This window comes from Drosophila tropicalis, unplaced genomic scaffold (assembly GCF_018151085.1).
Source record: "Drosophila tropicalis isolate 14030-0801.00 unplaced genomic scaffold, ASM1815108v1 contig_158, whole genome shotgun sequence".
NCBI classification, from domain to species: Eukaryota; Metazoa; Arthropoda; class Insecta; order Diptera; family Drosophilidae; genus Drosophila; species Drosophila tropicalis.
In genome coordinates this window covers 10,602,595-10,617,324 of record NW_027172602.1, presented here as the reverse complement: position 1 = coordinate 10,617,324, position 14,730 = coordinate 10,602,595, and the positions used below count along the sequence as shown (strand labels likewise).

Genomic DNA, 14,730 nt, shown 5'->3' with positions numbered 1-14,730 from the left:
GTTTGTTAAATTCTTTCCAACTTTGTTTTAAAATATTTCTGAAATATTTTTTAATAATGTTTATAATTTTTTTTTTGCTGGATTGTCCTTAAATATTTTTTGTGAAGCTTTGCTGAATTTTTCGAAAAATTTACTCTAATGATTTCCAAGTTTTCCGAAAAGATGTTTCTCTAATGAATATTTTCTATTTGAATCAAAGGATCACATCCTTGTCAGCAGATCCTGTCGAATAAGTTGCTTAAAGACTAGAAAAAATAAACTTTTAAATAACCAAACCAGCCCAAGAAGAAGCATAAAGTTGATTTTTTTTTTTCTATAAATTTTCTTTTGTGTGTATTTGTTGTTTTTTGGTATTTTTTTCGCAATTTTTTGGTTTTTTTTCTTTTTCTTTTTCCTTTTTTTTTGTTTTGTTGTTGGAAATTCGTTTGTGTTATTATTTTCTTTCGCGCTAAAACTTAACTCTAGACAAAAAATGTATCTTCTTTCGCTTAGATCTAGACAAAAAATACTTAAATACTATCAATACCTAAATTCGATTTATAAAAAAAAAAAAAAAAAAATTATAATAATAATAAAAATAATTGCAAATGGAAATGAATAATCGATGAAGTAAAATGATAAAAGGGGAAAGGATGGAAAAAAAAAATTAAAAGTGAAATGTGTGTTTGTTGTTTGGTTTTTGTTTGGTTTTTTGTGTGTGTGGACAACCAGACATTGATGGTTTTCGCAAGGATCGATCGCAATGGCGATCAGGTGAAATCATCTGTGTGGCATTTGTGTGTGTGTGTTTGTGTGTGTGTGGGTGAGGGACGAAACTCAGCGCAGGATTTTATGAATCGAGCATAAAACATCAAGGGAGCCCGTTTAGCACCTAGATAGAGATATCTCCTCCGTTTGCCGGCCGGAGGCATCGTTTCTAGTTAAACTTATATGACTATATCACAATATTACTTTTCGCTCTGCGCCCAAAAAAAAAAAAAAAAAAAAAATGAAAATTCCATTTGAGTTTGTGAGGAGGTGGAAGGGAGAGGGTATCTAATAAGGCCTCCATACGGTCTTCTGCTGAACAGCGGCACTCTTGAGCTTGGTGGCCGCCGTCGTTAGGCTGGTGGTCTCTGGTGACGTTTGAAGGAGGCCAGCTGTGGGCGATGTCGATGTGGATTCGTGGAGCAGGGGCTTCAGGGAGGATGGAGCCTTCAAATCGCAACGCATACGCAATGGCATGGAGATTTGCTGGGTGGGCGAACTACGTGTCGAATCGATGGACTTGTCCAGATCGTATTCCGATTTGACCACATCGATTTGCTCGTCATCCGAATCGGCATCCGAGGCGGATTGCTCGTGTATGGAGCTTGTCTCAATCGATGTATTCAGCTTGAGCAGGACTTGTTGATGATGGTGATGATGATGATGATGCGAATGCGAATGATGGTGCGGATGGTGCGAGTGATGCTGATGATGTGGGAGTTGCGTCGGCGATGAGGACGAGGGACGCGATGAGACTGGACTCGTCTGTTGCTGGTGTTGCTGATGTTGCTGGTGGAGAGCAGCCGCGGCGGCATTTCGCGCCCGCAGACCGGCAGCGGCGGCAAAATTGTATGGATGGAAGGCATGAGGCGTCGATTTCTGTTGCTGGGCCGAGGCAGCAGCAGCTGCTGCAGCAGCGGCGGCCACATGATTGAAGGGAAACTGTGGCATGGCCATGGCAGCCGCAGCGGCAGCGGCGGCACTGGCGGGCACAGGAACGGCAGCAGCACCAGGCGGTGGCGATGGCATCATGCCACTGGATGCCGCCGGATGGTGGTGCTGAGGTTGCTGAGGTGTGCTGGCCAAAGCCGTGGCCGAGCCAGTTGTTGGTTGGTTGGATGTTGCTCCGGCTGGTGGTGGCGTTAGTTGCGATACATGGTGATAGTCTGGTGGTGTTGGTGCAGCACCACCGCCTCCACTTGGTGGCGGGGCACCACCGCCCGGCGATGTTTTCGCCAAAGCCGGATGATGGACAGCAGCAGCGGCTGCCTGATGGCGGAAGTAATCCGCATAGCCGTACGTCATGTAGGCGGCATCTAGCCAGGCGGGATTGAGCATGAAAGGATTAAAGGCTCCGGGATGTGGATAGCCATAGCCTAGAAAAAGCAAAACAAAACGAAGAATACAAATTAGTTTAAATCAATTTTTTAACTTAAATTTCATTTTAAATGGGTGGGTGGTTGGTTGGATGGTTGGATGGTTGGTTGGGGGAAAAAACTAAAAACATAAATTGAAACTAAAAAACTCACTTTGCTTACTTCTTGGCTCCCGTGGCCCATCGACCGTGACCTTAATGGCCTTGCTGTAGCTGGCTATTTGCACCGGATACGTGGCAATTGTGATGGTCAGTGTAAAGGACTTGCCTCGCCCCGAACGTCCAACGAAGCGCAGATCATTGAATTTGGCCACTTGATTCTTCATTGTTGTCGTACAGTTCCTCAGCTCGCCGCAATAGTTCTCATCGTTGCCGCATTTAATGGACACGAGCGTGCCATCGGGCACATCGTCCAATGCAATCACTTTGAAGGCACCCGGCAGGGATTTATTCGAACGCCAATGGTTGGGCAGGGCGCTGCACAGTATGGATGGTGAGCCTGTTTGGGCCAATTCTCCATGATATTCTTGGAGCATCTCATGTAGGCTGGCGAACATATCGGTCATTGAGCTGGGCATTTTGGCTGATGACGATGATGCGGACGATGATGAGGCGGATGATGATGATGTGGCGGAGGAGTTTGTGTTGTTGTTGTTGTTGGTAGTACTACTGTTGTTGTTGTTGCTATGACTGTTGTTGTTGTTACTGTTGTTAATATTATCCGGTGTTGAGCTACCCGTACTGCTGGCCGTTGTGGAGGCGGATGATACATTGGCCGCCGCCACAGCCGCTGCAGCTGCTGCAGCAGCCTGTAGAACCTGCGTATTGGCCACCGCTGCTGCTGCCGCTGCGGCTGCTGCTGTTGCTTGTGTTGATGTTGTTGTTGTGTTATTGGTAACCACCATAGTGGGTCCGGCAGGCAAATGCATTTTTGCAACCGTTTGGACTATCCAAAGTTTCAATTGTTATCAGTGTAATCCTTCTTCGTCACTTATCACTTAATTTTTTGTTTGGTTTGGTTTGTTGTGCGAGCTGGCAATGCCGTGCAACGCTTTGCACACACTTGTGGCAACACTTGCAAAAAATTCTATATTTCTGATAGATACATATATGTACATATGTATTGGTATTGGTATTCGGTTTCTGTTACACGGATATTTCACGTCGCGCAAAATCTCGTTTTAATCAGTGTGTTGGTTGTAATTGTATCTCGTTCTCGTTACTCGATATATAATTCGATGTGCGTGTATAGGTGTATGTGTGAATATGTGTGTGTGTGTTTGTGTGTGGATGTAAATATTTATAGGGAGAGATGCGTTTCTGTACGCCGTTCTCGACACGTTAAAGTCGCTGAGTGAACTGATTCTCTGCTGCGATCGTTGCCAGTATTTAAAGTAGAATTGCCAACGTCGTCAACGTCAACGTCGTCGCTGTCGTCGCTAGGCTAGCGCGCGGTCGTCACAGGGGTCTGTCTTCTCTTCTCTCTCTTTTTCTCCGACTTTCCTTCTCGCTTGCTCGCACACTCGCTTGCCCGCTTGGTGCCCGCCCGCTCGTTCACTTACTCGCTCACTCGCACACATCCTGCCTTCGTTCGGTTGGCTCTTTTGGTTTTTATTTTATTATATGCTATGCTATGTGTTTTTTTTTTTCTGCTTCTTTTCCTTTTTTTTGTTCTTCCTTCTTCGGCGATGTTGCTGTTGTTGTTGTTGCTTCCCTTGTTTTCGTACCTAAGGGTGCAGGTAGCAGGCAGCAACCACCATTGCCGCCACAACAACAACCACAGAGGCAGAGCCAGAGCCAGAACCCAGAGTTGGACGAAGGCAACGTCGGCGACGTCGCAGCAGCAGCAGCAGCAGCCACCGCCGCCGCCGCAGCAGCAGCAACAGCAGAAAAATTTTCCCATTGCGGTATGTGTGAGGGAAGTCGATTGTGGCCAAAAGGGGCGCGCGGCCGCATAAAAAAATATACACAGAGCATAAAAAAACAAGGAAAAAATTGAAAAAAATTCAAACCAGAGAGCCAGCCGCGCGCTCTCTCTTTCTCTGTTTCTCTTCCTATCTCTATTGCTCTTGCTTACTTTTATGCTCTCTCTCTGTCGCTTTCTCTTTCTCTCCCTCACTGGGAGCGCGCATTGGAAAGGAGCGCAGCAGAAACAAAAAAAGAAAAAAATGAAAATGAAGACAAAACAAACCACTAAGAAAAATTCACTCCATCTAGCTATCTCTTTCTGGCCCACAAACCCCCACAACGGGAGGTCGCAGCTCTGGAAAATTTGCTTTCTTTTACGCACATCCAAAATGGGCATGGGCATGGGCATGGGCATGGACATTTTTTCGTTCCTTGTCTTGGGTTTTCAATGTGGCAAGCGCAACAGTTCCAATCGTGAGCGCGTGTTCCTAGAGAGCGGAACAACGGGCGGGCGACCAACAACCAGGCATCCATCTAAACGCATCCTTAGCAAGTCAGGTAAGACTGGCCAGCCAGTCCATAAACTGTCCCCATGAACTGTCAGTGGGCAGAGGCGTCCCACCGATAGGATATCATGAGGACTCAATTAGTAGCTCAGCAGCCAAGGATAACCAAAGATGATACTTCGTCTTTCTCTCTAAGAATCCTACGATCGAAGAAATGATAACTTAAGACTTCAGCCCATTGTGCAGTATTCTCCTGCCATGTTATCCTTGCGGAGCACCCAAAATAAAACCAAAAAACCCAAGTCAAAACGAGGCCAATCCGCACATAGACGATGGAGGCGAAAAAATGGCTTGACAGGGCAACCACAATGAGGGGTAACAACTTGGCCACAGACATGAACTAAACGACAAGGACAACGACGACTAGGATGACGACGACGACGACGACGACGATGGAGACGACGACGATGTATTCGTCGTGTCAATTGCTTAGCAAGGGGTTAGGTGGGGGACAGAGAGAGAGAGAGAGAGGAAGGGAAGGCAAGGCATGGTGATGGACAGAGCCAACCAGAAAAAGGCCGTGCGCGAGAACGCGCCTCACAGCAAGGGGCAAAGGAGGAGATAAGGTAACAGAATCAGAAGCAGAAGCCGCCGCTATAGGATATCGTCAAAGAGCAGGGAGCTAAGATGGAAATATGGGAAAATACACGCACACTTTCCAATAAAAGCAGCCAAAACGCGCGCGCCCTCTTGCTGTGAGGGTGCCTTGGATAGATGGATGGATGGACTTGGTCTCGGACTGGTACTGGGTCTGTTTGTTGTTATTCTTTTCGGTGTTGTCACAGGTTAGAGCGTTTTCCAATGAATCCCATACAAGAACGTACAACAAATTGCTCTCCGGCGGCTCGTACGCGCGGCGTATCCTGTCGCGTTTCCCGGCAATTGCGCGGCTCGGTTCGTTTCAGTTCAGTTCAGTTCGTTTTGGTTCTCATTCAACGCCCGCTGATCCAGCCAGCACAGAAGCTATGCGTAGCACGCGAATACACACACACACACACACGCACAACATGCACAATTTACCTGTTTATCCTGAGGAATAAATTTGAAAATGCAGCTGTACCAAGGACATGGAGATCGGCAGGCGGTAGCTCTTCTTCATCGGCGAATTTGTCTCTTCTTTTTTTATGACCGTTTTTCGTTATTTTTTTTTTTTTTTTTTTTGTGACATTTACATTCCCCCAAATCGTATCCAGCATTTTTATTGATTTCAGGTAGTCCCTGCAGCACTTTCACTTAATCCTTTACTTATAAAAGTCAATCTCGGGGATTAACCAATACGCCCCGCCAAATATTTTGGGCGATTAGCCGCCTCTGGCCCGCAAAACGATCATAAAAACAGGTAGAAAATCCCATTTTGTTTTACCCACAATATATGTACGTATGTTTTCGAGTATATTTGTGTGTCCTAAATGTGGGTGAATACGCTTTTTGTCCACCAATCGCCACCAATTGCAAATGTAAAGTTTTTGATTGCACTTTAATTGCAGCTAATAAAAATTTGTTACCTACTGAAATGCTACCGATCTCTCTGTCTCTCGATCATCGATCTTCGATCATTAAATGAGTATTTATTCATGAATAAATGAGTTTAATAAACTCTTTCAACTTCTGTTCTCAGAATTGCGCATGATCAAGAGAGATTTTTGATTGGATCTCAGAGAGATCAAGAGTTCTTTATCAACTTCTTTTACCTTTTGTCAATGGAGAGTAAAGATCCACTCGATCAAATGTGTGTGTGTGTGTGTGTTGGCGAGGTGGAAAGGGGCGGAGGAACAGATTAGCCAACCGCTGATCAGCAACCACATAAAATGCACGAACCAATGAACGAACAAGACCAACGAACTACAGATTGACCGAACGATCGATTGATCGAGCACAAGGGCAATGATGGGGGATGAAATGTTGCTGTTGTTGTTGTTGTTGTATTTGTGGCACGTATACACACATACATATAAATAGAATTGTGGTTAGCCAAGCGTATACTGATCGTGGCCATGTCTCTCTCTCTCTCTCTCTGTGTCTAGCTCCGCCTTTTTCTTGAGGAAAGAAGCAGACAACTTTCTACAGTTTTTCTTTTTGGCGTCTTTGTGTGGGTGGGGGGCAGCGATTCCAGTTTGAAAACGGGAAATAATAATGCGCTCAGGGGAAATGCAACCACAGGCAACTGCCACGAAGAAGACCTTTGAGTAAGTGAATTGTGGTTTGTTGTTTTGGTTGGCGCTGCCAGCTGCCATCTACGTCGACGCCAACGCCAACGCCAACGCCAACGTCAACGTTGACGCAACAGCAGGATCTCCTCTTCCCCGTTTTTCATGCTTTCACACTCCCATTCTCTCTGTCTATCTCTCATCTCTCTCACCGAGTGAGTGAAAAAATATGCTCATCACTTCCAATGGAATATTGTTTGAGTTTTTTTTTTGTTTGCATTTTTTCCCTCGGTTTATTATTGTTCGGGGGTTGGTGTGGTGAGTTTACATCTTTCTTTTTCTCTGTTTTCACGCTGGTGACACTCCCACAATATTGTGTGTGTGTGCGTGTGTGTGTGCGTGTGTGTGTAGTGGTTGGTGTGTTGCTTGGTGAGCCCAACCCCCTTTCTCTCACCCCCACACCACTTTACTCACTCCTCTTAGCGGGCAGATGGCTGGCCACGTTCTCCTCTGTCTCTCCCCTACATTTGGATTTCTCGAGTATGTCAATTCTTTATATTTATGCTCGTGCCATTTTTTATCCTCTTCTTTCGTATAGTCGGTCTTTTCTACTTCTTTTCTGTTGTCGTTGTTGTTGCTGTTGTTGTTGAAAGTTGTTTATAGAGTGTTTCTCAGGTGTTTTACGATCGCATGGCAAGAGCCATTCCCATGGCGGGGAAAGGCCTTATAGCCTATGGGTTGGGGAGGGGGGCGGCAGCTGCTGAAATCCTTAATGATTGTTTCGAACCACTGAAACTAATGTATGCCTTTCTATTTTTGTTAAAAAAAAAGCAAAACTACAAAAAGAAAGATCAACACAACAAAATAAAAGACACATTTTCCATTTTACAATTTTTGATTTATGGCAATGAAAATTCTACAAATTTGTTTGTTTTTGTTATTGCTGTTTATTGACTTTCAAAATGATCGATCGCATCAAGAAATTGTCACATTGTTGTTAAAGAAAAACTCAAAGTTCTTATTAATAACTTTTTGTCCAAAAAATATCTGAAAAACTATAAGAAATATGAAGTATTTCAAAAGAACAATTATAATATATAAAGTATGATTAATATTTCAAGAAACATAGAAAAAAACGATTGAAAATTTTGTAGTTTTTTAATATTTAGAGAGATTCCGTTTCAATATCCCTCAAAGGTGACAAAATTTAATTAAAATTTATAATGCGTTTCTTTAAAGGTTTTTACTCAATTATATATTTATTTTTGAAGTGATCTTTTACACCAAATTCGGCATATATTAACTATAGAATGTTTTTCTTTTAAAATGTGAATGAAATTTGAAAATAAAAGCAACTATCACTAATCTGTGGCTAAACTATAAACTATGACAACATTTTTGGCTTTAACTGCAAGACCCAGATATAAAATGTATCTAAAACACAGAGAGTTGGAGATTCTCTCTCGAAAACAACAAGCTCTTAAAAAAAAATCAAACAGGAGATAATGTGAAAGGAGATTAAAGCTGAAAATCCGTTAAGCCCGCCCTGACAATGCGCCCTTAATGCGATTGCCCTTCGACAGGAGCAACAAACAGTAAACAGAATCTAAGAATTGATAAACTGACAGAGGCCCGGAAACAGGAACCAGCAACCAGTTTGATGATGCACACACACCACACACACACACACGCAAACAACTCAAATATCAAATTTCATATAATTTATTCGCCATTTTTGAATTACCAAAATAAAATGCATTACAAAATGGAAAATTTCTCTTTTTGATGTCAAAACTGATATGCCTTAATTTTGAAATGTGCTTGTATCTGTGTGTGTGTGTGTGTGTGTGTGAGTGTGTAGGGGAAAATGAAAAGAAAAAACGAGGGGGCAAGCAAATGGGTGGCATATGGAATGCATTTTTTGATGGAGAACCGATTTTAGCCATTTTTTTTGCTGTTATTTCCGTTTAGCTTACCTTTTCTCTTCATTGTTTGCTCTCAAGGAGCAGCGGCGCCCCAGGACTCAAATGGGGTCTATATAATAACTAAACTAAACTGTAACTAAATTTCAATGAGAAATAAATGTTTTTTATATATCTAACCAAATATTTTGAAACTAAGATGAGGCTATTTATGATTTCGAACCCCCTTTCTGAGCCACTGGGTGGTTCCTTCCATACTTTATTTTGTTGTTTAACCAGCACCATGACAACTCTTTGGGTTTTTGTTGTTGCTCTGGTCTGAGAAATAAAAAGAAATCACTTTTTTACGCTCACATCTCGTCACATGGCCTGGAAATCAGAGAGAGAGAGAGAGAAGAGAGAGAACGAGAGACTCTTGGAAATGGGAAAATGTGTAAATTTTTACATTTTGTTGCAAAATGGAACTACCCCGTTTTAAACTGTAGGTGAAGTGGCGCAAGGAAAGGAGTGAAGGAAAGGGGGGGGCAAAAGTCTAGAGAAATGGTTGATAATGGGTTGGTGTTGGCTTGTCGTGCCGGGGGAGGGGTGGGGAGGCTTACGCCAGTGTGTTGTTAGAGGGTTGCGGCAGCTGCGGCCACACGACGCTGCCACAAAACTAGTTTTGGCTTTGGTGTATGTGGATGGTTGGTCGTTCGGTCGGTCGGTCGGTTGGTTTGGTTTGGTTTGGTTTAGAGGGTTACCAACATTCGAGAGCGACTCGAGAAGGGCTTTTTGGGAGGGTTGGGTTGGGTTGGGTTTTTAGCGGGTAAGCGGGGAAACAGACCAAAAATTTCCACCCACTTTTTGTTGGTTAAGTTTCTTAGAATGTTGTTGTTATTGTTTTTTTTTTTTTTTGTTAAGGGTTGCAAATCAAAACGCGGTTTGTCGGTTTGTATTTTTGGCCAAAGAAAGAGAACGAGCATATCGATGAGTGAGTTAAACAGAGAAAGCTAGCAGGCAGCCAAAATGAGTGAGAGAGTAGAAGTGTGACAGGGTGAAAGACTGAGAGAGAGAGATATTTGTGAGAAAGAGTGAGAGAGAGAGAGAGCGAACACGTGAGAGAGAAAAAAGAAAGGGAGGAGCTGGGGCCTCTATTCAAGAGTTTTTCAACGCCATTATTGACACTTGGCATCTCTCGTTTACTGCCCCCTCCCCTCCCCCTTCGCTCACCACAAACCACCTCACCACGAATTGCCTGCCTGGAAGTTGTCAACTCATATGCATAATTGCCCAGTACTTTCTCTCTCTCGCTCGCTCTCTCTGTCTCATTTGTTTTCTTTTTTTTATAAATTTTGTTGGGGCTTTTTGTGTGGGTGGCAGATGTTCGGGTAAGGGGGGTCGTTCGTTCGTTTGTACTGTCGGTCGGTCGGTCCGTTGGTCCGTCGGTCGGTTAGTCTGTGTTGTTCTTGTTGTTGTTGTTTGTGTGCATTTTAGTTTGAGATTTTCGTGGCATTTTTGTGGCCTTTTGTCTGGTTAACCGTGGTTGGTTATTGGTCAACACGGAGGCCAACACACACACACACACACATACGCACATACGCTCGTTAAAGTTTGTCAACGTTGTCAACCGCTAAAAAAATATTGACTTGACCCAAGCCAAAATGCTTAATTCTCATTCAGCCAATTTAAATGCTAGACAATTTAATCATCATTTAATAAATATTTCAAAATTATATTCAATCGTTTTAAACAGTTTATTATCAGTTGAGTAACTAAATTTCGTCTAAGAACTATAAGTAGTTTCCAAGTTGAAACTTTTGAAATAAAAAGGATAAAAGTGTTTAGTGGGATAAAGAATCTGATGATGAAAGTTCAAGGTGATCTTAGAAATATTAGCATACAGATAATCTTTGCCATAAACTGAGATAGTTTTAGTATCAAGACAAAGAAAAGAAGTCTCTTAATTTGATGACTAAATTTTGAAAAACAAAATTCCACTTTTTTATGCAATTTTCGTGGGCTTTTCCTTCAAAAAAATTGAGTTTGTTCCTTTGGCTCGGCGTTCATCGTTTGTTCGTTTGTTTTTTGTCCTTGCCAAAACCGCAAAAAAGAAAACCGAATAAACAATGAATATCTGGAACCCGCAAAGGACTACTACCCAAGGGACTAATAAAAATGTTGCTCCAGTTTTTTGACCAATTTTTAGTGCAGTTTTTTTCGTCTTCTTTTTTGTTTGATTTTTTTGTTTCTTTCTCTGCTTCTTTTTTAGACCAAAAAGCGTCGCAACAATGGCTAATTCCCTATAAATGGCTCAAGGAATCTATGGAAATTTTAAGAAAAATACAAACAACAGAAAAGTCTGTTGTAAAAAAAATCATAAAAATTATTTAGATCTAGATCAGAGGCTGTGGGTCATAAATCTTTTGACCTACAAATTGGTCTACATAGAAAAAAAAAACAAGAACAAGAACAACAAAAAAAAAACACAGTCAAAACGTAATAGAAAATTCCTAGAACACTGTAAACTGTGACAAGGACTTGCATAATAATTTGCATTTTTTTTTCGTTTTTCGTTCGTTTTTCATTCAAGGCGCGAAACAAACAAAAAATTGCCCTAAAAATTACCTAAGAGATTGTAAAAATAGCACAAACAAATGAGGATGCTTATGTAATGCACACACACATCCACACACACACACACACACACGCATAGGATCGACCCATGGCATTTTAAGGAGACTAGGACTTTGAGGATTCTTTTTTTTGTGGCCTAATAAAAATACAACGAGGCAATTTGTCGAAATTCTCTAAAAAAGAGAGCAAATTTCAAAAATTTCAAACTAATTTAGGCGGGTGGTGGTTTATGATCTTACGATGGAGTACCTCAAAGTCTTTGAAATTTCCCTGTCCTGCCCATGTCCCTAGGTCGAACATGGAACTGGAGCAAACTATTGTGGACAAGTTTTTGTTGGTATTTTTTGTTTCGAAGGAGTCCTTGTTCTTTTTTTGGTATTTGCCCATAAGTTTGTTGGCCACCTGCCGTTTATTTGCAATATGTCGAGGTTTTTTATATCATTCTCAACCCTTCCCCATGCTAATTTGTGAAGTCTTTTCAGCCTATGGTAATTCAATTGATTGTCTGTTTGAATGTGTTTTGTTATCTTTATCATGGACCAATCTGCTATTGAGTTTTCTGCATGAAATGTCATATATAGAAAACAGAGTTTGGAAGACAAGTCGAAGCAAAGGAGGATAAGAATATCAGTGGAAAAGGCAGATCAAAAAGTACGATCGATATAACAAGTTAAAGAGGCAGCTAAGAGACAAAAGCCAAGTAAAATGACAGAAAAACCTTCAGCTGCATCAATTGACCAACTAAAATGTCTCAGTAGGTATATGAAAGAATATTAATAACTTAGTTTATTGTTAATGGAATGAATGATATCGGGTATTCGAGGCTGATAATTGGCCAGTATCAGAGATAGAGGGATCGTTATACCATTTCGCATTATAATCCCTAGGAGAGCCTACTGAAAATTTCCTTAAAAATCTTTGAAAATCTATTATAAAATCAGAGAAATTAATATTTTAGTGTTCTTTTGCCTGTTGGTATCGATATGAAATGAGGAAATTGTGAAAATATTTCCAAATTTTTGGTAACAAATTTGATTAGGGAAAATTGAATGGGCCCCCTCCCGAAAATATTATGCCAACATATTAGTACAAGGAAATGGAAGGCATTTGGCCACTAACCCTTTTCCCATATGTCATGCCAGGAAAATAAATTGCAAATCATTTTTAACATTCGTGGGCATTGTGGGGGGTAGGGACAGGGCCAGGAGCAGGAGCAAGCCAGGTTAGAGGCTCAGAATGCATTCGTCAAGCTCCAACTCCAACGCCAACTCGAACCTCAGACAATGGTTGAGGCAAATATTATGCCTCATGTCTAAGGATGTAAGGGGCTTGTGGGAATGGGGAAGGACTAAGGGCATGGAGAAGTGTTTTCATATTGTAAGGATGTGTTTCGTGTTGTTTATTTTACCACCCTTTGTGCTGGTTCTCCTGGTTTCCTTCATTCATTCGTTTTTTTTGTTTTTTGTTTAGTGGAAAAATAATCCTTTCCGGCTGCAAGTGCTCAACTTGAATGTTGTTTTTTCTGTGTGTGTTAGTGTGTGTGTGTGTGTGTGTGTGTTTGCTGACATTTTCGCGTTTGGCTTTGTCAGCAATGTCCTTGCTGCTGTCATTTGTTTGCATTTCCACAAAAGGTGATTGCGATTGCGATTGCGAATTCCGTTGACGTTTTTATGGCGCATTCAGTGTAAAACGTTAAAACACACAGACATACATACATACATAGAAAGAGAGAAAGAGTGGCGAGAGGGAATAGGAAGCCCTTTTTGGGCTAAACAAGGGTTAACACACGCCGACTCTCGCGCGCCCTTTTCCCATGCATTTCTCAAACTCAACTCAGCCCGACACTCCAAGGCAGCAAAAAAGCAAGAATAAAAGGACAGCGCACAACGACCAGAAAGGAAGAAAGGATTCGCTCAAGCATGACAAGCTACAACACCCGCGTCTTCTTTTCTTTTCTTTCGTTTTTTTTTCTATTTTTTGCAAATTTTTATGGTTTGTTTAACAAAACGCAACGTTATATAAGCAAACAAGGAGGAAACGCTTGACAGAAATATACAAAAAAACAAGCAAAAATAAAAGGCAAATAAAAATGTGAAAAAGAAAAACCCCTGCAAAAAGTCAAATGATAGAAGAGTTGCATTTACTTACATACGAATATCCCTTTTGCTTTTCTCTTTGCTTGTAGTTTTTATCCTTGTTTCCTTGGAAAACGACTGTCATATGCGACCTTGACTTGAGAGAAATGCGGCCTTGACTTGACTTTTTTTTTATTTTATTTCCCTTCAATGGAAAACTATGTGATTAAAGAGAGGACAATTTGAGACTTGGAGGAGTTTGAAAAACTCAATTCAAAATTTTTGATTACGTTGAGTAATTGATTGTATGTCTAGGTTACCTTAGAGTCCTCCAAGGGAGAAATATTGAAATGCTTTATTCACATTTTGTCCATCTGATTCATGGAGATTTTGAGTGGTTTATTAGGACCGCCAATAATGGGGCCAAGAAAATGGAGATTCAATCAATTTTGCTGGTCAATCTGATTTGGTTTTGGTGTGTGTTTTTTTGTTCTCTGTTTGCCATTTAATTTCGTGATTAAGTTTTATTAAATGTTGCCACTCTGATTCTATGGCTCACACTCTCTCGAATTGGCAAAATCAGGCAAAATCCTCGTAATACCCAACGAAACCCAAAAACGTGCGGACGAGTGTCAAATTAATTAAAATGTCAGCAAAATATGTTCAATTGTTGCTGTTGTTGTTGTTGTTGTTGTTTGGATGGTCATGGAGATGGATGGATGGATGGATGAACGGATGAATGTGCCACCTCATCGCCTCAGAGCCTGTCAAACTTCATTGACAATATTGGCAGGCAGGCAGGCAGACAGAAAGACACACAGAGAGACAGACCTATCGGACTGTACTGGACAGGACAGGCCTAGGCCATGCCAGGACATGGACACGGACGTGGACAGGAAGAGCGCCCTAAGCAGCACCAGTAGCAGCAGCAGCAGCAGCCGGACAAAGGACACATCAGATCGACCCCTGTCCGAAATGAGAGGAGACCCGTTTGATTTGTCATATTTTCAATTTTGCAATTCGCACGGTTGCCTCTGTCTGTCTACTCTTCTCCCTCTCTCTATCTATCTATATATGTATGCCTGCTGGTAGTATCCTGCATCCTCTGTCATCCCCCGTCAATAGTTTCGACCTCTTCTCCCCTACCACCACCGTCACTCCATCACCATCATTCCATCATCATGTTTGTGTTGCCCGTTAATGTGCATTTGACGTTTGCGAAATGAGAATCTGGGCAAATGAATTGGATTTATGGCAAATTTGTCGAGCGATTTGTGCAGATTTACATGAAGTGCCAAAGCCAAGTGGCCACTTGAGAATGCCTACCAGTCCTGGCGAGATGATAATGATGTGTCTGATGGCGATGATGGGATGACT

The 14,730-nt window shown here is 41.9% G+C and overlaps 1 protein-coding gene across 1 annotated transcript; it reads right to left on the bottom strand.

The window, feature by feature from the left end:
* Nucleotides 1-620: 620 nt before the first annotated feature.
* On the bottom strand, nucleotides 621-3,190 carry run (segmentation protein runt). The gene is made up of 2 exons (XM_068302936.1): nucleotides 2,277-3,190; nucleotides 621-2,123 (listed from the first exon to the last, which is right to left on the bottom strand). Exons 1-2 carry the CDS (start codon nucleotides 3,049-3,051, stop codon nucleotides 1,036-1,038), a joined length of 1,863 nt encoding a protein of 620 aa, XP_068159037.1. The 5' UTR covers nucleotides 3,052-3,190; the 3' UTR covers nucleotides 621-1,035.
* Nucleotides 3,191-14,730: the final 11,540 nt, after the last annotated feature.

Excerpts from the sequence above, each read along its gene's own strand:
- run (XM_068302936.1), bottom strand. The coding sequence starts at position 3,051 with ATGCATTTGCCTGCCGGACCCACTATGGTGGTTACCAATAACACAACA. Across the intron at positions 2,124-2,276 it reads GGAGCCAAGAAGTAAGCAAA|GCTATGGCTATCCACATCCC; the intron begins GTGAGTTTTTTA and ends TGCTTTTTCTAG.